We start from the raw sequence: 21,622 nt of genomic DNA, 5'->3' as shown, positions 1-21,622 counted from the left end.
AAAAAGAAAAATGTAAATCAGATAAAAAGGTTGTGAGAAAGTGGATTATTAGTTGGGGTGGATAGTAGTACACCACTTGTAATAATGTCACTGATCCTGTTAGGTTCAGTAAAGGTTTCAGTAATTTAAACCTGAGCTTGTCTGGTAGCTTTGACACAGAGCAGACAGGCTTAACCTAGGAAAACGTGTAAAGCATGCAGAAGTACGAAAACAGTTAAAAGTTGAAAATACAACACAATACAAATTCCAAAACAGAGAATATTTTAATGACACCACAACGTCAAACCTCCAATAAGGGGGAACCAGAGAAGTGAATTTTTAACGTTTTGGATTAAAAAACAAAAAAGCACAAAAAAGTGCAAAGCAAAAATCAAGGGCAATTGGTTGCACTAGACCGGGACAGGGTAAGAATAAAGGCGGACCGGGGGAGAGCATGTGTCAGATACAGATACGTGACATCCTGTTCAGATGTTTTTACCTCCTGACTCAGTCGACACTGGACGAAGTCACAGTGAAGCTGGTGACTTTTGGTGGGCAATTTGCACCCAAGGAAGGTCCCTTGCCTGCCTTCGCCTGGGGGACATTTGTACCTTCAGATTTAGTCACTTTTTTTGGAGATCAGAATTCTCCACCAAGGCAAGGCTGAAAGCTGTAGCCGAAGAGTGCACATACTTTCTCTATGACACTGGTGTGAAATAGGCTTGCTGCTGAGGAAAAGCTCCGAGCACAAGCAACCTGCTGAACAGCATCGCAGCTTCATTGGCTCGACTTGGCAGGTCAGTCCTGGTCTTCTTTCAGTTCTCCAAGGAAAGATCCTTGAAAAAATGTTTAAGTCCCATCTTCCAGAGTTAGACAAGGGCACCAGGATACCACTTTGAGATCAGGACTGACTCCAGGAGAAGCCACCAGCGGGTACAAGGCCAGGTCCAGTTGGAACTGGTCAGCTGGGCTCTTCAGGAAGAGGGCTTCTAAAAGCTTTTGTGTCCCTGTAGTCTAACAGGAAGTCTTCCAAGTGACCCTTAGAGTCCCCTTCTTGGTCCTTTGTACAACTGGGAGCAGGGCCAGACTTTGGGGGCCCTTCTGTCTGCCAGAGGTGCCACATTTATGCCGAATGCCAGCCTTCAGGTGGAGGAAACCTCGGACCACTCACTAACCAATGGGGTAAAAGTTTCCAGGGCTGACCCAACCCACTTCTGCAGAATGCCCTGTGTGTTTTACTGTAAATTATCCCACAGTGTCCCTCTTAATTCAACACCCAAATGGCAGAACCTTTCATCTCCTGTGCAGAGCTCCCTATGCCCGCCAAGAGGCATGGCTACGATAAAGGGCAAACCCTCACTTGCGGTTAATCAAAAGTTGTTCTGGTGGTAGCACGTCTCCCCCTGTGACTGGTGCATGGCTGGCCGGTAGGACAGTAGAGGGGGCAGGTCCAAGTGCCAGCCTGTGACAGTGTAGGCACCCTCTGAAGTTAATTAAGTTCATGGGCACAGGTTGGCCATCAAGTCTGGGAGAAACACATTTCACCACGTGGGAGGTATCAACAGTCAGGGGGTAGTGTACATTGACAGAAAGGCACATTTGGCTCAGGCAGGAAAATTACAACTTTCTATAATATTTTAATCTTTCAAACTAGTACTCTAAAAATCGGACTTTACCATAATGTTGGATTTCAAATCACTGTTAAATGAGTCCGTAAATCATTTTTCTAGCTATTTCCCAAAGTGAAGTTATGCATTATAAGGTTTTATATTGTATTCTACAGTTTTTTTTTAAATGAGAGAGCCAGCCTTACCACAGAAAAAATTACTTAGGAAACTTTTCAATGTCAGGACACTTAAAACATAAGCACACATGCACTGGTCTTCTAAATACCATGCACCCTGCTCTATGGGCAGGTGGGGCCTACTTACGGGTTACTTATAAGTATTAAAAATTAAGGTTTAGGCTTGGCAAAGGGGTCATTTTGCCAAGTATTAAAACTGTGTACCCAGGCTGCAGGGGCAGACTTGGAGACATGCTTTGCATTGTCACTTAAGTGGTGGGACAATATGTGCTGCAGTCTGCTTATGACGATTAACTTACAGGACCTGGGTACACTTTGGTACCATATACTAGGGAATGATAGTTAAGTTAAATATGCCAGTCAGGAGTGTAGGCAATTTCAACATACACAGGGGCGTGGTTAGCAGTGCCTCAGTGTGCACAATCAAAAAACTAGCAGCATCAGTCCAGACAAAAACAGAGGCGACTAGAAAAAGAGTCATTTTAAACCAAGGTAAATTTCTTCATGCCAAGTTCACAGTTTATAGTATTTTTCTAGAACGGTGCAGAACCTCTGAAATTTTAATGCTGCCAGTTTAATATCTGGCAGAAAGGCACTGTATATCAAGGATGCTTGAATGAAGTATAGCCTCCCTGGAAGGTAAGCAGAATGTTGGGAGTGACAGCGGGGTTTGTCTTTTCTGCTGAGTCCCCTGACATGGATAGCTAAGAGCTTGGCTAAAAGACTAGCCAGGCAAGATAACTGAGGCACTTAAACAGCAGGCATATGATCTGGACTCTGATGGGAGAAACCCTTGTACTTAGCACTCTTTCAGAATGGTCACACAGAAGGCACTCAAGGGCAAAATTACCGAGTTCAGCAATCAAATGCTAAAAAGGACCATCCTGCTTGGCATCCTACTGAGAAGGTCTATTTGCAACGAAGCCTCCTGGGAGACTGGATGGATAGCTGGTAGAGATGGTTATTAAGCCTCTGATGAGAACAGTTTCAAGAATGACATTTATTTAATTGATGGTTTTCTACATAACTGACCAGGCACCAACAGCTTTGCACCTCTGCACAATAGTGCATAATGATGCAACGTCATTGCACGAACAGATATAAAAGACAGTCCATGGTAAAATAATTAACAATACATTACTACCATACATTTCACTACTGTCTGATCAGAAAGAGGATATGCCTAGTGCAAGTCAAGCGTGGGTTAAGTATGATAAATAAAACAATGAAAACAAATCAAATAGTCAACTTCCAAAAATGAGGCATTAATTGCTAGCAGTTTGTCACTAGCAACAAGGAATTTATGTTGTTAAAACTACCTACATTTATTGTTGCTCAATGTGACAATTTACCTAGTGTTGTCAAGACTGTCCAAATGTCCACCCCACCCCAATCCCGACAACAGCAAGTCTTTACCATTTCAAACCCCTAGGTGGTTGTTCAAAGACGTTTCCATGTAACTAGTTCTTTTGACAGCTCTAAGGGATGGACTTGACAGTTGTATTGTTCAGATGAACGTGGTACAAGGAACATACTCACCACCCAACAGTTCAGAAAACGTGAGACTTGTAGGACTACTGGCAGAGATGTTATTAGAGACAGTGACATTTGCTTTCTATACACAGTCTACTCCCTAAAAGAAACAGTCCTGCATTATTTACATCCACCACCACTCCCAAAAATGGTACCATCTCCTGGTGAAGTGAGGCAAAATATTACATACAGATGTTGAGACCCAGGTCTTGAAGAAAGCTTATTGTAGTTGGTGGTGAGCAGCTAGTTGTCCAGGTAAGAACAAATAAAAATACACGAGACAAAGAGAGCTACCTTTACAAAGATTAATGGATCACCACAGAAGGTGCTTACAAAATAAAGATTGCGTGCCCTGGATATCCTTGGCTCAAGTGAAATAAAAGGAATCCCAGCATGTAGATCAGATTTTTATTAAGCACAACCTAAAAAGAAATTACTCAAACTATTAAAATATACGTTGGCACAAGAAAATAACAAAATTATTTCATGTTTAATGACTGCAAAGGATTAATTTGGAAAGTGATAAAAGAGGAGGTATGTGTGGTAGTAAAGAGTGTCTTGCCTACCGGCTCGCCCCAGTTCCTCCGAAGGTCCGGATGATCCCATGAATACCAAGGGTCTCTCTCCTGCTGAGATTTATCTGGTAATTTAGGGTAATCACCAAATCTGCCAGAGACAAAATAAGTAAATAAGGACATTAGCAAAGATAATGAAAGGATTACGTAACTTACCCTGCAAGCATCTGTTCGTGGCATGTAGTGCTGTAGATTCACATGCCCTGCATACTCCTGCCATCTAGCATTGGGTCAGAAGTGTGCAAGTTTTCTTTCTTTCGAAGAGGTTTCTCGAGTCACGAGCTAAAGTGACCCCTCTCGGTGATAATGGACATGAGAATCGACTCCACTGTTAAACTCCATTCTCCCCCAACCGCGGGAAAACAGTCTAAGTGTTAAAAAAAGAGATGTCCATGCATATGAAAGTATAAGAAAATACAGCAACGGCCACAGGTGTCTGGGGAGGAGGGCAGGTGCATGTGAATCTACAGCACTACATGCTCACAGGGTAAGTAACAATCCGTATGGTGGCGGTGTGGCTGTAGATGCAAATGCTCTGCATAGTCTGTAAAGCAGTGCCCTCCAGGAAGCGGTGGCAATCCTGTGGGTTTTGCACTTGTTTGAAAAAGGGTATGCAGGACTGCCTGTCCTACATTTGCCTGTTGGTGTGCTAACACACCCAACCAGTAATGTTTAGTGAAAGTGTGTGGAGCTGACCATTTAGCTACTTTATACATTTCAACTATTGGTATATTACCCAAGAAAGCCACAGATGCTCCTATTTTATGTGCAGTGTGTGCTCTAGGAGGTGTGGGCAAAGTTTTGTTTTGGTTAGCTTTGGCATAACATGTCTGAATGCACAGAATTATCCATCTTGAAATGCCCGATTTAGATATGGGCTTTCCTGTGTAAGGGGGCCAAAAAGCAACAAAGAGTTGCTTTGTTTTTCCAAAACTCTTTAGTTCTGTCAATATAATACATTAAAGCTCTTTTTACATCTAGTGTACGAAGGGCCCTTTCTGCAACTGAATCATGTTAAGGAAAGCAGACCGGTAATTCAACTGATTGGTTTAGGTGGAAAGCGGAAACTACTTGTGGAGGAAATTTTGGGCTAGTTCGAAGGTCTATCCTATCTCTCTGTAGTTGGAAGAAAGATTCCTCCAAGGTTGATGCCTGGAGCTCACTGATATGGCTAAATGAAGTGACTGCTAAGTACAACGTTAAGATTCCAAGCAGGTGCAGGGGGAACCCTGGGTGGAACTACTGTTTTAAGGCCGTCCAGGAATGTCTTAATAACTCGTACTTTGAAAATGATAAATGTTGCCTTTTTTGCAAGTAGGCAGCTGCTGCAGTTAAGTGCAGACGTATTGAAGTGTACTTTTGGTTAGAGGTCTGCAAATGGAGTAAATAGACAATGTTTTGAACAGTTGCATTGAAAGGGTCAGTGTGTTTGTCACAGCAGTAGAAAACAAATCTTTTCCAATTAGCAGCATAACATGCTCTGGTTGTCAGCTTATGTGCTTCCTTGAGAATGGTCATACATTCTGGTGGGAGATTGAAATAGCCAAATTCTAAGACTTCAGGAGCCAAAGCACAAGATGCCTGATTTCACTATGGATCTGAGTGAGAAGGTCCAGGCTTAGGAGAAGCTTCGCGTGGGGCACTACTGAGAGTGTGTGGACCATGATTGTTGAGCCCAAGTTGGAGCTACTACAATGAGGTTGAGAGACATTTTCCTGAGCTTTTGAGCCACAATCTGAAGAGAGAGAGAGAGAGAGGTGGAAAAGCTCAGGAAAATATCCCTGACCAGTTCATCCATACAGCACTGTGCTTGGATAGCAGGTGTGGGAGCATGGAAGTTAAGACTGGGCATTCTGTGATGTTTGTGGTTGCAAACAGATCTATGTGTGGAAACCCCCACCTGTGAAAGTATGGGAGGAGGACTGGGGGGGGGGGGGGGGGGGGGGGGTGTAGAATTTCCATTTGTGGACTTGTCGTCGTATCCTGCTGAAGATGCTGGTAAATTGTTGTCTGTCCCTGGGAGGTGTTCCACTAGCAGGTAAACGTTGTGACGTTTTGTCCAAAGCCAAATGTCTGAGATAGGCGTCATAACAGTAGAGAGTGTCCCCCACCCAGTTATTGTAGATAAAACATGGCTGTTATGTTGTCTAACCGGACCAAGACAACCTCACATATCAGGTGAAGTAGGAATGCTTTCAATGGCAGATGAATAGCCTGAATCTCTAGGTAATTGATGTTTGGAGTCCCAGAGTCCCTGGGAGGTCTGAGCACCCCACCCTGTGAGGGACATATCGGCTGTTGAGTGATCAGGAGAAGAGGGTCAAGGAATGGCTTCCACTTTGATAGGTTTTGTGTGTTCCACCACTGCAAAGACTGAGGAGTGCTGCTGTCTACCAACACTAGATCTTCTAAAGGACCCTGTGGATGAGACCATTGACTTCCCATACATTCTTGCAGTGGGCGCATGTGTAGACTTGCATGTGGCACTATTGCATTGCAAGATGCCATCATGACTAAAAGTTGCTGAACTGCTCGGACTGTTATGCATTGAATTGGATGAACCTGTTGCAGCAACATTGTGATGTTCTGAATCCTGACTATATTTGGGTAGGCTAACCCTAGCGGTGTGTTGAGGATAGCCCCTAGGCACGGCTGCATCTGTGAAGGTTGGAGGTGTGAGTTCTGCGTGTTTTTGGTAAACCCCAGTTGAAAAAGAAGGCACAGAGTGGCCTGAGTTTTTTGTAGGCAAAATGGAAGTCCACTGGCTTTGATGAGACAGTCGTTGAGCTATGGGAAGACATAGATGCTCTATCTGCACAGATGTTCTGCAATTACCGCCAGACATTTGGTTAACCCATGGGATCCGGAAGTGACTGAATGAAAACTCTACCAATTCAAGCTCCTCCCAATCTATAACAAACCTGAGATATTTGCAGTGAGCTGGATGGTTTGGGATGTGAAAGCAGGCATCAAGTCCAGTGCAGACAAAGTTGCACCGCTTGAACAGTGGGACCATTTGAAAATGTACTCACAGGATGTAACGATTTAACGGCCATAGGTCTAAAACAGGCCAAAGTGATCTGTCTCTTTTGGGAATCGGAACATATAGGGAGTATACTCTTGAGCCTTGTTGTTGAAAAGGGACAGCCTCTATGGCCCCTTTGTGAAGGAGAGCCTGCACTTCTTGTTTTAGCAAGTTTAAGTGTTCAGTGGAGTTTGTACTTGTGAGGTGTAATGTTTGGAGGTGTTTTGATGAGCTCCAGACAACCATGTTGGATAGTGTCCAACACCCACTGGTCTGTTATGGTTTTTCCAAGTGGGGAAGAAGTGTTGTAGTCTTCCCCGACAGGTTTTAAATAATCAGCAGGCAGGAGAAAAGAGTCACTGTTTGGAGGTGACGGGTGCGATGTGAGGGGATGCATACTTTCCATAACCGATGGAATTGTTTCCTCTATATCTGTCGCTGTAGTATCCTTGTGAAGGGGAGGTCTGATGCTGTTGCTTGTAGGGGAAGGTCGGGCATCTGACTGTGTGGTTTTGGTGTCCTGTTTGTATGCAAGTCGACGAAAGGAACCATAAGGAGCAGGGGTTTATAGCTCTCCCATTGACTTAGCAACCTATGTCCTTTTTCATCTTTTCTAACGTTTGGTCCACCTGGGCGCCAAACAGGTGTTGCTGGTCAAAATGGACATTCAGGAGCATCTGTTGCTGGCTTCAAACCAGAGGTACAGAGGTCTACGCAGCAGTATGCTTGGATTGATGCCCCTCACAGCTGTGTCTGCTGAGTCAAAGGCACACCTGATGGAATTATTTGTAATCCGTTTGCTCTCCTAAACAATTTAGTGACTTTTTCTGTACTCTTCAGGGAGATGTTTGAGGAGTTCCTCCATCACATCCCACTGGGCCCTGTCGGACCTTGTCAACAACCCTTGAGTGTTGGCAATTCACCAGTAGTTTCCTGCTTGTGCTCTAACTCTTTTCCCTGCTGCATCAATGAGTTTTGACCCCTTATCTGGTGGAGGGGCATCTGCTGCCATCTGCGAATTGGCTCTTTTACAGCCACTGGATGCTACCAGAGAGACTGGAGAAAGCGGACCCTTGATGTAAGGGGGATTTGAGGGTGCAGCTTTATACTTTTTATCCACCCCTAGTGTAATAATGCATGGCTGCACTGGATCTTTAAACATGTCCTCAAAGTGACGCAGCATCCCTTTTAACATAGGCAGATACTGACATCCCCTAGTGGTAGTGGACAGCGTCTCGAAAGGAAAATCATCCTCAGTGGGATCTTTATGGAAAGGTACCTGGTGATGTAGAGCTGCCCTTGTGATGAGTTACTGGAATGATGTTGCATCATCTTGGGATGAAAGCTTAGCGAGGTAGAGGTCTCGGTCAGTAGCCCCTAGTGGGTCAATGTCACAGCTGTCGCAAGGTTCTGTGGATTGTGGATCTGCGTCATCTACCCCTCCCCGAACGCCAGTGGAAGACTATGGGGAGCCCTGTGGAGTAAGGTTGTCTATATCACTAAAGTGAGCGATGTGGTGGTGTTAAGGGAGGCTGAGGAGCTAGTGCAGATGGAGGAGATGCAGGCAAAGCTGGCTGTAGAGGACTAGTTGCAATGCCCTTCTTTTTATGAGGTTCAGGTAGATCAATGGCCTCCCCAAAAGTAAGCTGACACTTCGATGAAGTGGGTGTTGCCTGCACTGCCTTTGCCATAATTAGACCAATAGAAGGCTGGATGTCAATATTCTTTTGCTTCCGATCGAGCCTCTCCGCCAGTCTCTAGAATTGGTACCGGTTTAGAAATGCAAGGTTTTGGTGGTGAACATGGTTGGAGCCGAGGCGGTGGAAGCCTGGGTGCTTGGAACCTATGAGGCAGTTGGTTGGCTCGGCACAGAGAAAGGTCGCCTCGGTACAGCAGCAGGAGGTTTTGGCTTAGCTTTCCGGCTTGGCCAGAGGGCGGGCATCCTTAGCAGTTGTACAGTGCCTCCTATGGTCTGTTGTCAGTGGTGGTCCGGAAGCCATAATTTCGGTCGGAACCAAATGTCTTTTAGTAAGCTGGACAGGGGCATGGGTACTCACTGCACGCTGTAAGGTCTTGCATCTGCATGCCGGACTCTATTTTGGCGTCGGATCCGGAGTCTGGAATGAAAAAGGCCTCTTCTTGCTGCTGAGGCCTTGTGCGCTTCTTCCCTTTGTTCAATATTGTGGTGACCGAAGATGGGTGTCTCTTCCAGGTCTTCGCTCTGCATTTCTTTCAGACACACTTGACGATCCCGCAAACGTTTGCTTTGACCTGAAGAACAGGCCTTACAGTTTTCTTTGTTGTGGTCTGGAGACAGACATAGGTTGCAAACCTAGAGGAGGTCAGTGTGCGGGTATCTGGCGTGGCAGGTGGGACAGAACCAAAACAGAGTCCGCTCCATTAGCAGCTCATGGTAGGTCAAATCCGATTAGATGACGCGAAGCCCCAAGGCCACAAATAAAAAAAAAGTCAAATAGACAGGTGACAGTTTTCTTCTGTTTTCGATAGGGGAGAGTGAAACGTAAACAAAAACAATACTGACGGGTGTAGAGATGAACAACAGACCGAAGGGAGCCCGAAAACACGTCCGACCCTGATGGCAGAAAGAAAAACAATCTAACAGTGAAGTTCATGCCAATGCATATTATCGCTGAGAGGAGGAGTCACTTTACGTCGTGATTCAAGAAACTTCTTCGAAGGAAAACAACTTGCACACATCCAGACCTCACACTAGGTAGCAAGAGTATGCAGAACATGTGTACCTACAGCCACAAATGCCATGGAACATATTTTTACTAGATAAACCAAGGAGAGCATTTAGACATATTTCTGATATAGTTACTCTTAGTTACACAAACTTTATTGAAAATGAAAAGTTAAAACTAAATGTTTCTACTAAAAAAAAAAAAAAAACTGCCAACTTTAGATATGTAACGAATATTCATTCATAATGACAGAGGAAGAATATCTTGTGTATATCTGCGGCTCACTCATAATACTTGTTGCTGCAGAGTGCTAAGGAAAGCGGGTACCAGGCTCTCTTATGATCAGTCCCTTTGAGATCCTCCAGATTTAACTTTCTCTCGCCTCCCCCACCCATTGCACCCTCGTGGCCACCCCGAAAGACTAGGTCTCTTGAGAACAAGTCCGTCCTATCTATACATGACGATTACCCACCTTATAAAAGGCTTGGCTATTCCATAGGAAGTGCACACTTACGATTTACTCCCAGGGCCCCTGAGACACTTGCACTGGCTTTCATGAGCCCTACCAAAACGGTACTCAAAGCTTTTGCAATTCACAACTGCATGCTTCAAACTTGAATCAAAACTCATCTGCTTCACACAGTGAATCGTTAATCAAGTCAAAGACACTGACAATCCTCAGTCAACCATCTTACAATTGCTAACAGATGAGATGGCATACTTTTAGAGGCAAAATTTAGAAGATAATGTGGATAAAATTCAGCCACACCTATAAATGACCGAGGCTTATCCAAGCTTGTCTTTCCAGTTGCCTTCTTGAATGCCTTTACCAGTTTCTCATTTGGTGTCAAATGACGGCCTCCCCAACTCCAGGTAGACATCTCACCAGGCACTTCTATTTTGTATGTTGAATATTTCACTGAGACGTACATTACACAGTCCTCCCAAAAGAGATTAAACTCTGCTAGTTCCCCATCCTAACTGTTCCACCATCCAAAATGTAATCTTGAAGGTATTTGGCCACTTCTACTTTCTCTAACAAACCATGGATAGTTTTTGAGAAAACGCTGCTTTAGGTGTGGGTCTGAACTGTTAACACCCAATTTCTGTTAATGTCGGAAATCACAGACACATTTGCACTCTGAACTTTAAACATTTCATTAACTTTTGGATATCCCACCAAATCTTTCTATTCAAATCTGTATTGTCCATGTATACATGGAATTTCTCTCCTGTATTAATTCCATCCTTTGCAGTTTTTCCAAATCTTCTTTGGTTGTCCTTGTGTACAGTCAGTAATTACTTCATCGTACCAATCTTATTTTCTGCCTTTTCTTTCAATCAATTTGGTGTACCAAACCTCTTGATTTAGCTATTAATTTTAAAACTCAGACCATTAAAAAAAACACAGCAAATTCCACCAAATGCTCGCATTCTAGTAACCTCAAAGCCTACATCAAAAACGCACTACTTACTACTCATAGGGATCCAGTTATTATTCAACTGCTTCTGGCCCAACCAACCTAAAATTTGGGGCCTAATTATGGCAATTAATATTTTCTTTTTCTACTCTGTTTCTGGTCGTAGTTTGGGTTACAGAGATTTGGACGCAAGGATTCACCTTCATTTGCCATTTCATTTGCACGTGTCCCATCAAAATTTTGCAAATACATCTGTTTCCTCCGCTGTAGCAGACCAACTGATTGGTAAAGATTCAAAAGGTAACTTCCCTTACTGTCAAAATACACTGAGGAAAGAGGTACTCTTGACTTGTTTTTATGCAGAAGGCTAATATTTATTTACCATTGCTCAGAATTACTGCCATCCACGCATTAAGTTGTTCACAAATTCATTATCTGTTAGTACTACATACAAATGGAAAGTATCTTGTTCTGAAAACTGGTACATTCTTTCCCAGAAGACAGGATTATTCTTATTTTTTTATAAACAAGCGATATGGTTTCTCTTCCACAGTGATGACACTTCATTGCCTACCACACATCCTCATATTTAGTACATTGCAGACATATATACTTTCATCCGTTTCATCACCAACAGCTACTCACTTTTTGCTTCATTTTGCTGTTTTTCTTTTTTTTGCCAACCTGCCTCACAGCTCTAATTGGCCTAATGCTGCAGTGGAACTGGATCAACCACGACCCATAAATCTTCTTACATTTCTACAGTTAGTGTGCATCAGTTTGATGACAAATTACCTCAACCTAGAACAGAGGTCTTCAAACTGTGGGGTGACCACCCTGGGGGCCCCTGACTGCATTCTGGGATGGCGGTGCAAATGCCTCTGCAAGTACTTCTAACTGAAGATGGCCTGGAAGCGTAAATGTTTACTGGGCACATTTTTTGTGTGCCTTTTTTTACGGGAAATTCCAGTTGGTTGTGATCACTGCAGATGCCTGTATGTGAGATCAGAGAGCCAAATAACTGAATCCTGATTGGCGCAGACAAGAGAAGTATATTTATACCACTGCGAGGTGCCACCCTGTAACACAAAGCACTATAAATATTTAAGTCATTGTTTTGAAAATGTATTATACACTATATAAAAAGCATAGGCATGGCAGTTTCCACAGATCCTGCCCACGTCGACCTCTGTTCTGATGTCCTTTGAAGTGAGTCTAGGATAAAGATGGCAGGGTCATATTCAGATTCACGGCCCCGATGGATAGAACCGCTGAGGACACCGAGAAATGAACCAGTACAAAGAGAAAAGGAGCAAGATCTATGCATAGTGTTGAATAGATGGTCTAGAGGAGGGGACGCTATATGAAGCAACTGTTTAGTTTACATATGGACAGAGATGGCTTCTTCAGAGGGATTCCCCGACGAAGTTAGGGGGATATTGAGGCTCACGTTTTTAAAGGGTAATCTTTACCATTGGTGTAGCAGATGATGTGCATTGAGGCCAGGGGGTTGAGGGGCCACTACACCCAAAGTATGGCTATATAATTAAGAAAAAGGGTGTGGTGGCCCAGTTTCCTAGCTTGCATTAGGGCACAGGTCTCCCCTCCTGTGCAGGCAACAAGTCCCAAACAACCTGGGGCGAAATGAGGGACATTTGCCATTTTTTTTCCTGTTAGGTCCCAGAGTACCTTTGCTGTGTTAAGTTTGCTTTGTGCCTTGATCAATGGCCCAAGGACGGGAAGATAGAAGCACATGAGTCCCCTTAGCTGGGTCAGAGATGGCAAAGGATGAAGCAATAACGAGTAGGTTGCTTGCTTTGTAAGCCAACAGCTGCAATTAGTGACGTGGGTGTAGTGGCGCTAGAGTCTAGAAGTGTGAGAGGACCACTGCATCACAATTTTGGCTGTATTACTCTACGAAAGTGGTATAGGGTCTCATCTTCCATGCTAGCATTATGGGAGAAGGCACCCTTGCTGCGAAAGGGGAGCAACATGTGGAAGTAAATTTTTGTTTCATATTGGCACTAACATTCTGTTTCAAGAAGTGGGGTGAATGAAGCAGGAGACAGCCTGCTATTTAGGGCTCCAACTCCTCATTACTGCAGCAGGTGCACTTATACTGGGGTACAGGAGAGTGATAGTCTCCCAAAACCTCAATAATAGAAGTAGTGTTTCTACTCGATTTCTGTTATTTGTTCTATGTAAGAGGCTGGCCATCTATGTAGTGTGCAAAGATAGGCACACTGTGCAGGGGTCCTGGCAACCACACGTTGGTTTACAGCAGTAAAAACTAGATCACCCAATGCTCTAATTTTTAAGGTTGCTTGCTCGAGCAGTTAGGTCAATCTTGGAGAAATACAAAGCATTTGTTGTACTCACAGCATCAATCTTGCAACTCACACACTCAAAGAAATAACTCAAGACCAATTTATATAAAATACCTCAAATTATTATATACATTTTAAGACCAAGATTATCGAAATTAGTTAAGTATTTTTTGAGATATGAATTTCTGAAGTTTAATAAAAATTGTCTTTTTGTGTGTAATTACACACCATAAGAATCAATGGAGGATCACCTTTAAAAATACATATAAAACCCACACAGTTGGTTTACAAAGTTCTTCTTTTGCAGGTTGGTTGAAGTTGTCAGTGGGCACACTGTGCCTTTTGGAGAAACTCGAGCGGCGCCCGATTCCGGCGGGAACAGTGTTGGAAGGTCTGTGGAGCAGGTGCAGGGGACCATTTGGAAAAGCACTGCACAGGTAAATTTAAAGATGATTCTTTGGGGCCCCCTTGGAGTGTTGAGGTCTCAAGGGGTGGGGGGGACCCTTAAGGCACAGCAAGTTCTTCGCTGCAGGGCACAGGGCAGCCAGGTGCAGAGTGAATCGGTGAGCCAGGAGATGTGTGCGAGGATGCCCTCAGGATCAGGAGGCAAGTTGGTTTAAGGGTCGTTTGCAGGACAACAAGGGCACTCCAGGCCTTTACTAGACCTGCAGGTCGAGTAGCTTGAATAATCTACTCGACCGAAATGTAATGTACTTGACCCAGAAATGGGTCTCAAATTGTGGGATCCTAGGCAAATATTTTATTTTACAGTCGCCTTTTTCTTCATTCTACTGAGTGCAGCTTCGAATATGTGAGTTCAGCATTTCTGCTGTAACAAAAAAAAAATTTACAAATCCTCTTCTGTTTGATTAAATACACTAAATGTTTGCTCCATGTATAATAAGTCTAGCCCATATATAGGGTACATAGGTCGCCTCTTAGGTTACTAATAGCTTTGCCATCAGCACAGGAGTGTTTCTCAGTTTATGTTTAAACACTCACTTGTAATAAATATATTACTAAAGCATGATAAAGCATGATGTGGTTGCGCACTGTCTTTTACAGACAGTACATTTCCAAGAAATGTCCAAAAACCCTCCCACTAACTTGCAGCTTTACTGATAAAACTATATAGTATTAACAAAAATCTGTGAAAAATGGATTTCAGAAAACATTTATTATTTGCACATCACCAAGTTAAGTGTTCTGACTTTTCATTCTATTAAAATATTTTTTTCATCACACATAAATAGAAGAAAAGGTCTTTCACAGCTACTGAAATATATTTTGATATGTTTGTAAAGTTGACTTAGTTATATTAAAGTTGTGTGTTGGGAAAAACCGGATACCAAACGTCTTTCATTTCACAAAGGTCAGACAGTTCACCTTACAAAATCCTGGAACTCTGCAGTCCCAAGAAAAAGTATTTGCATTGCAAGAAGACAAGCTGACTTCTGACCTCTGTCTCTGAACACAGAGCAAATGTGACAAGAATAAGATTTACAGGCATCCTAATTGATTATTCAGTTTCTGACTCAACGGAACACCTGTTCTTTGTCCTCTCCCCAGAAGGGTTGAGTGGAATCTAAAAAATGGCTGGACCTCATAAAAGATTTATCGAGCCCTGCACTCTGGCAGGAAGTCTTGGGTGTTCCTGAAGTCCTTCGGCTGGGGCTACCTCCTAGTCCTTTTTCAGCCCCGGGCTGTCCGATCCAGGGTATTGGTACGGTCTGACCATTGGAGGGTGCAGTGCTACCCAACTTGGCACACTTGCTGGGTTTGTCCTCACAGTCGTTTGTGTGTCGTTTGGTTCAGCTGCAGCTTCCGTGTCGGGAGATAGCAGCTGGTCAGTGAAGTGACCCTCACTGGCTTGTTGGTTACATGCTGTTGTACCTCCACTCTGGAGGGGGTTCAATGAGAAGCCTGGAGGTCCTCTGGGGTTCGTTAGAGTTTTTCAAATTGACCAGCAGCTCCTCAGCAGTAACTTTCAGGTCCTGAGTGCAGCAGGCAGGGTTTGGCGCCTTTTCTTTGTTGCAGCAGGTCCACAGCTCTTGTGCCTTGGATCTTCTTTTGTCCGTCAAAACTAATTTCCTTTAGGGATGCCCACTAAATACTGTATTTTGTGTGAGTTTTAGGGTCAACCTGGTAATGATCAATGGGCCAGGTACCTTAGGGTGACTACACCCACTAAAGTGACCACTGCTGTGGGAAGTGTCACTTCCCTATTCCCCGATTGGTTATTTTCCTTCCATCCAAGATGGAGGAAAATCAAATGGAGTGCTCACCTCACAGGCAACACCTTAAAATGGCTGCTTCGTTCACTCACTATGTCCCAGGTTTGGTAAGGACCCAGTGGGGGCATATTGCTCATGCAGCTATACCCTCACACATATTATGGTGCACGCTGCCTTAGGGCTGGAAGACCTGCCAGAGGGGTGTCTTATCTATAGTATATACACTGTATGGTGGACACAGGCAGTGTGCCATGTTGAGTTTGCGTTTTAGGCGTGCACCAGAACACCCAGCCTACAATGACAGTGCTGGGTGCAGCTGGATGCATGGCCCTAGAGGGTGGCACCATCAGTGATGTTGCCCGCAAGGGCCTACCCTTAACACCCTATGCCTTGGGTACCCAAGTACCTTTTACTTGGGACTTATAGTGGCAGCTAAAGGTGTATCCAATTGTGCAAATGCATCAAAACGGTTTTAGGGAAAGAGCTCTGGCCCAGGTTAGCAGGGACCTTGGGCACTAAAATTTCTAGGCTACATCATACATCAGGCAAAAAGTGGGGGCTAACCATGTCAAAAAGAGGCCTTTTCTAACATTCTACATATTTGAACTCTTATAGGTCTCTTATTTAGTGTAGACTAATAACTACAGAAAGGGCTGCCCTAAAATTATATCATAAGTTCCACCTGCTACACTCAGCTCTGCTTCGCTTGCTAAAAGCTCTAGTATCCACAAGGGCAGACACCTTTCTCCCACTGATACCAACCTTCTGCACAAATCCCATAGTGTTAGGATTTATGTGCTAAAGAGCAACTGAGTCCCGTTCCCAAATGTCCATAGCTGTGAGGTTGAGTGCAACTGTCCCCTCTTGTGTACCTTCACCCTCGTGTAACATGCTTGCTATCACGCGTGTTGCTCGGTCAAGTTCCTTCTCTTGCCAATCTCTTTGAAAAAGTCCCACCTTGTGGCACTGAAATAAAGTAACCACCTTGAACTTAGAAAGGCTTCCTTGCCTTACCTTCTCCGGATGCTTCTTTCTGGAAACACCATTACCATTCCCATGCTTCTTGTGTCCTTCTCGAGTCCAATGATAATTACCCTAGCCATTACCATACGTTTTGTAACTAGTCTGTGGAGAGCGTTTCCCTCCGTAGGGCTTAGAACTGTGCTGTTCTATCCCTCTGTGAACACTCATAGCCAAACACTTATCAGCAAACACAGCAAGTTTTGTTGGATCCCTTTCAGTCAGATCAGACAGGTACAGCACTCCTCCTTGAGTCACTCTCTCACCATCAACTGGTTAAGTGACTGAAAATCCTTGGCCAACATCCCTCTTACACACTTATTCCAATCACGCAATACACCAGGAATCCAAGTCTCAAGCCCAACACAATCTGATCTCTGGCAGTCTTGGAATCTCTGCAGGTATTGAGTTGGTTTCAACCCAAACCGCCTAGTGAGAGCTTCCTTCATCCGCTCCTAGACCATCTGGCCTGACACACGCATTCTCCTAGTGATTGCTGTCCCTTCCAATGGCATGCGTCCGATTAAGCTAGTTGCTTTAGGCACCTCATTTAAGGCCTGTGCCTTACAAGCAACGCCAAAGCTCACAAACCATTCCAAAATATCCTGACCTTCCACAAACACATGCACACAATCCTTTGGAACCTTGGCCACAACCTGGCCTGAATTGAAAGACGAGCCACTTAACCCAGAAGGAGTTGTCAATCCTGCCATCCTATGTTACGCGCTTTCAAGGGCTATCTTTCCCTTTTCAGCTATATTCCTTTTACTTCTGTTTCTCGCAATTTCTCTTCTTGAGTCCATTTTAGGCCAGTAATCAGTCTTACCTCTCAAACAGTGAGGAGGCTTGCAGTGTCTTAGTGGGTGTCCCGGCTGCCGGCACTCACGCTGCTCCGGTCCTGGTGGAACAGTCAGCTGCACACTGAAGGCAGTGCAGCACCCTGCATGCAGACTCTCTCCCCTGACCTTATGCAGGCCGTCTCCAGCAGCACTCAAAGATGCTCCGGTGCTCCTCCTGTACAATAAGTCTTATACACTCCAACATGTGCTTGGGGTGACAGCTCAAACCTCAACAATTCTTCAAAGTGGCACGACAAAGGCCCTTACCACAGCGTAATCCATACCATAGTGACCCTTCCTGGTATACAGGGTCGCCGTTAGGCTTGACACAGGCCTTAGCATGTGTTCTCAAGCAAAGTTTTCATGGTAGCCCCTCCTGGCATATGGATTTATTGAAGCAGGCGGCGCGCAGGCTTCATTCCCCTCGCACAGTACTCTGCTCACAGCTATCTTCACAGAGACACTGTCCTGACATACAGGGGGGCAGTCACTGACTAGAGTCTGCACATAGGCACTGACCCGGTGGGTGCAGCAGCCATATCCTCACACAGGAGTCGAATGGATTGGGTTCCTCCCCGGATCTACCTCCCTCCAATGCTCTCCTCTTCCTCTACAGGTGGTGGTCTTGGTTTCCGTGGGTAATATCCACTCACAAAGCAGGGTGACTAGCCCCCAGTACTGGTCAGACAAAAGTCTTGCGGAACATCCCCTCCTCATATATCCAATCTGGCAGGTGACACATTTTGGGGGCTTATCCTCCACTTCTTATAGTAATTTCTAAAGGATCTGGGTTTTTGAAGTAATAAGCATCCAGAGGGAGTGGGGAGTAGAAAAAGGAGGTACGAGGGAGGAGGAGGAAGTAGGTGGAAGGTGGGAGGAGGGGGTTGTGTGTGTGTGTGTAGACTGGAAGGAGTGAGCAATAGATCAAATGCCAGGATCACATCTGAAAGACCCACTAGAAAGGGACAGAGTAAGTTATATGCCAGTTTTGGAGTGATGTTCGATGCACACTTATATCCGACTGACTACCTCCAGCACTACTATCTCACAACGGAAAATTAACTAAACAGGAAAAAAAATGGAAAAGAGATATTTGTGAAGCGCAAATTCACCCCTGGGGCCTCTTAGTACTAGTGTTACCAAAGTTATTTAGTACTCAGATTAGGTTCAGATTAAATCGTGTGCCTTGGCTGGTAACAGATCCTCAATTTGTTCATAATGAGTTCAACCAGAGACCATGTTCCTGTGATAACTTTTCCATGCAGGATTCTATGCATTTTTTTTTTTTGCGACTGCTATAGCTCCCTGAGACAGTTATATATGTTGCCATTGCTGAGGGGGGAAAGGTTTTTATCAGGTAAAGCCTGCTTTGATCTACATACAAATGTTGTATCCATCCTCAATTTGTTATAGTGTGGGCAGTTTTTTGGCAGAGGCTCTTCAACTCAGGAAAAAACGAGGTCAAAGCTAGGGGATAAGATTGTGCTTGACTATACAGTATTTAGCAATTCTGTTTTAGGGTTTTTAGGATGTATTTAATAATATGTTTTTTTTTAACGTAATTCTCTACTTAATGTAATCTCATTATAGTGTGTGCAGCCCACATGCAAGATGTTTCATATCTCTATTTCGTTACTATGTCTAATGTGTATTTTATTTACTATTTTTAGAGGACGATGATGTACTGTCTTTTCTGTACTTGTAATGGATCTGTACTAATCCGAAATGAAGAAAAAATAAAGTAAAGGATGCATTAGTTCAGTGACAAGTCTTTGGTTTAATTAAATAATTTCCTCGAATTAAAAGAAACCTGCACATAAAATATACATTTTGCTCCTAGTTTATGAGAAAAAGATTAACTGGGGGCCTTGTTGCCCGAGTAACTTCATTAAGTTACTCAATCTATCAGTGTAGTGACAACATCATGAATTTAAGGCATCTGTTACCATTCGTAATATGCCAAAACAAGCTTAACCTCACAATGTGATTAGCCGTTGCTACAGAGGAAATTAAAAAAGCAGGTGGTTATGACGCAGGACAGACAAAATGTAAGACAAGTTCTACTACCAGCCTAAACAGCTAAACAATGGACTTCAGCAGACCATATTTTATTTTTAAAAAAAACAAGTAGAAGTTTATTATGTTGCTAAACACCGAGTGTATTTCTGGTTTGCAACACAGGTCAGCATTCGTTGTGATTTAATCACCTTATGAAAGACTCAAAATCTTACCCCATTCCATCGTCTGGATAAGGTTCATAATCTTCCACCCTCATGTTGTACTTTTTAGCTGCTGCAGCTCTTTCCTCTGGGGTCTTTGGGTAAGGACCGGGGAGCATATCCTTTGAAATTCCAGAAGCTGTTAAATTGGTCAGAATGAAACAGGAGATTAATTTATTAAATTAGAAACTTGAGTCAGTGCACTCAGGCTTTTGGAAAAGAATATGATACACTTCCACTGAAACACAGATCTACATGGTATAACTGTAAATGGCTGTTATTTGTTTTTTCTAAGGTTTGCCTAAAACCGCAACTTTAAATGATAGGAAATATAGACTAAGGTAGAATGTGAACGTAAGAAACCTGAGGACGTGATCATTACTGGAGCATTCTAGGGATACTGCACCTCTAAATATTGATAGCTTTAAAATATTTGATCACTTTACAATATTGATAGCCGTTACAAAACGGATTCACTGCTTTTCACTTTCTTTGCCCACATTAGGGACGGCGGCAGAAGTGCTTCCGCTGGCACTCCTGATCCCTCCGCCGGCGATCTGATAACATCAGCGTACATGCCAACATCATCATAACACACCGGGGAAGCGCTGGGAGCCATTTGCTTCCAGCGCGTCGAAGAAGGAATATAAGTTTTCCTCCGGGGAAGGATCGAGGAGGGCAGAGAGGCACCGGGGAAAAGGAAATAATTATTTATTTCCCCCGGTACCTCTCACAGTGCATTTCTGCTGCAGGATCGGAGGTGGGGCCGCAATCCCGCAGCGGGAATACACCCACTAGTCACCAGGGATTTTCTTTAGTTTTGAGGTGCAGCTCCTCGGACAAGGATCGCTCCCCTTTATGGAGGAAATATTTGGGCTGTTTCTGTGCCCCTGTGGGTGGGGGGCAGGCAGACTGACCATATTTGTAGGCTAATCTGCCACAAGGGGGTGGCAGGAAACCACTAACCACCAAGGAGTAAGTTATTTGCACATTGTACAACAGCCCCATGGCAAGGGTTCTTCCTCATTAGTCGGGCAATATTTTGGCCATTTTCTGTCCCGACTGGGACAGATGGGACATATTTATAGGCCCATTTGTCCTCAAGGAGGGGAGGAGGTGGTGGGTGTGGGGGAGAAACACTAGTTGCCAGGGAATAAGTTTCTCTTTGTGTGTGAACTGGAGTTTGGCTGACGTTCTACATGTACTGGTGTTCGGCTGGCTGCGTGATTACTGCCATTTGGCTTGCGGTGTGTGTCGACTGGCGTTTGGCTGATGATGTGTTTGAACTGGTGACTTTGCTGGTGGTGTGTGTGGACTGGCTTCTGTTTGCCGGTGTGTGTGTGGCTGGCATTTCGATACTGGTGTGCGTGAAGTGGTGTTTGGCTGGGGAAAGGGTCACTTTTTCAATTCAAGTCAATTTCTTGCCTTTGGTTTGTGAAACCGTGGGGGGGGGGGGAGGGGGGGTTTGGCAGATCTGACATCTGTGAAGCTGAACTGCCCCCAAGGTCAGAATGTATAGTGTTTGTTAACAACTGTTTTTTTTTCTTGTCATTATTAGCATTTGTGATCTTAATGTTTCACTTCTATTTTTTGAGTGCAAAGCTTTGGAATTCCATGCTTGTGGTTTCTGCACTGGTAGATCTGGAGTTGTGTAGTTGCGTGTGTTTGGTAAGAAAACATTTTTGTGTCATTTAATTCAAATGAGTATCATTGACCTGCATTAATGCATTTTTTCAAATGGTGTAATCATTGCAGCATATTTAGCTTCTGTTTTATTGTGTGTCAAATTCTCTTTGGGCCTGTGCAAGATGTGTATTGTGTGTAATTTTCTTTTGTTTTTCCTTTGAAGTGGGATATCGTTGGTGCTTGCTGGTTCTGTGCAGAGTAGGTGCAAGCAATCCTCAGTCTAAATGTATCAGGTAGGTGAGTTTTTAGGTCTTT

General features: G+C 44.0%; 1 protein-coding gene across 1 annotated transcript in view; it reads right to left on the bottom strand.

Moving 5' to 3' along the window:
• NDUFB8 (NADH:ubiquinone oxidoreductase subunit B8) overlaps positions 1–21,622 on the bottom strand; it is an 84,322-nt gene that overhangs the window by 60,505 nt on the left and 2,195 nt on the right. The window contains exons 2-3 of the mRNA XM_069240361.1: positions 19,694–19,820; positions 3,883–3,982 (exon numbers count right to left, since the gene is read on the bottom strand). Coding sequence (XP_069096462.1) covers positions 3,883–3,982; positions 19,694–19,820 — 227 coding nt within the window. The remainder of the gene's footprint in view (positions 1–3,882; positions 3,983–19,693; positions 19,821–21,622) is intronic.

The sequence above is a fragment of the Pleurodeles waltl genome, chromosome 6, assembly GCF_031143425.1.
Source record: "Pleurodeles waltl isolate 20211129_DDA chromosome 6, aPleWal1.hap1.20221129, whole genome shotgun sequence".
NCBI classification, from domain to species: Eukaryota; Metazoa; Chordata; class Amphibia; order Caudata; family Salamandridae; genus Pleurodeles; species Pleurodeles waltl.
Note: the sequence above shows the minus strand (reverse complement) of the source record. Positions and strands in the feature narration are given on the sequence as shown.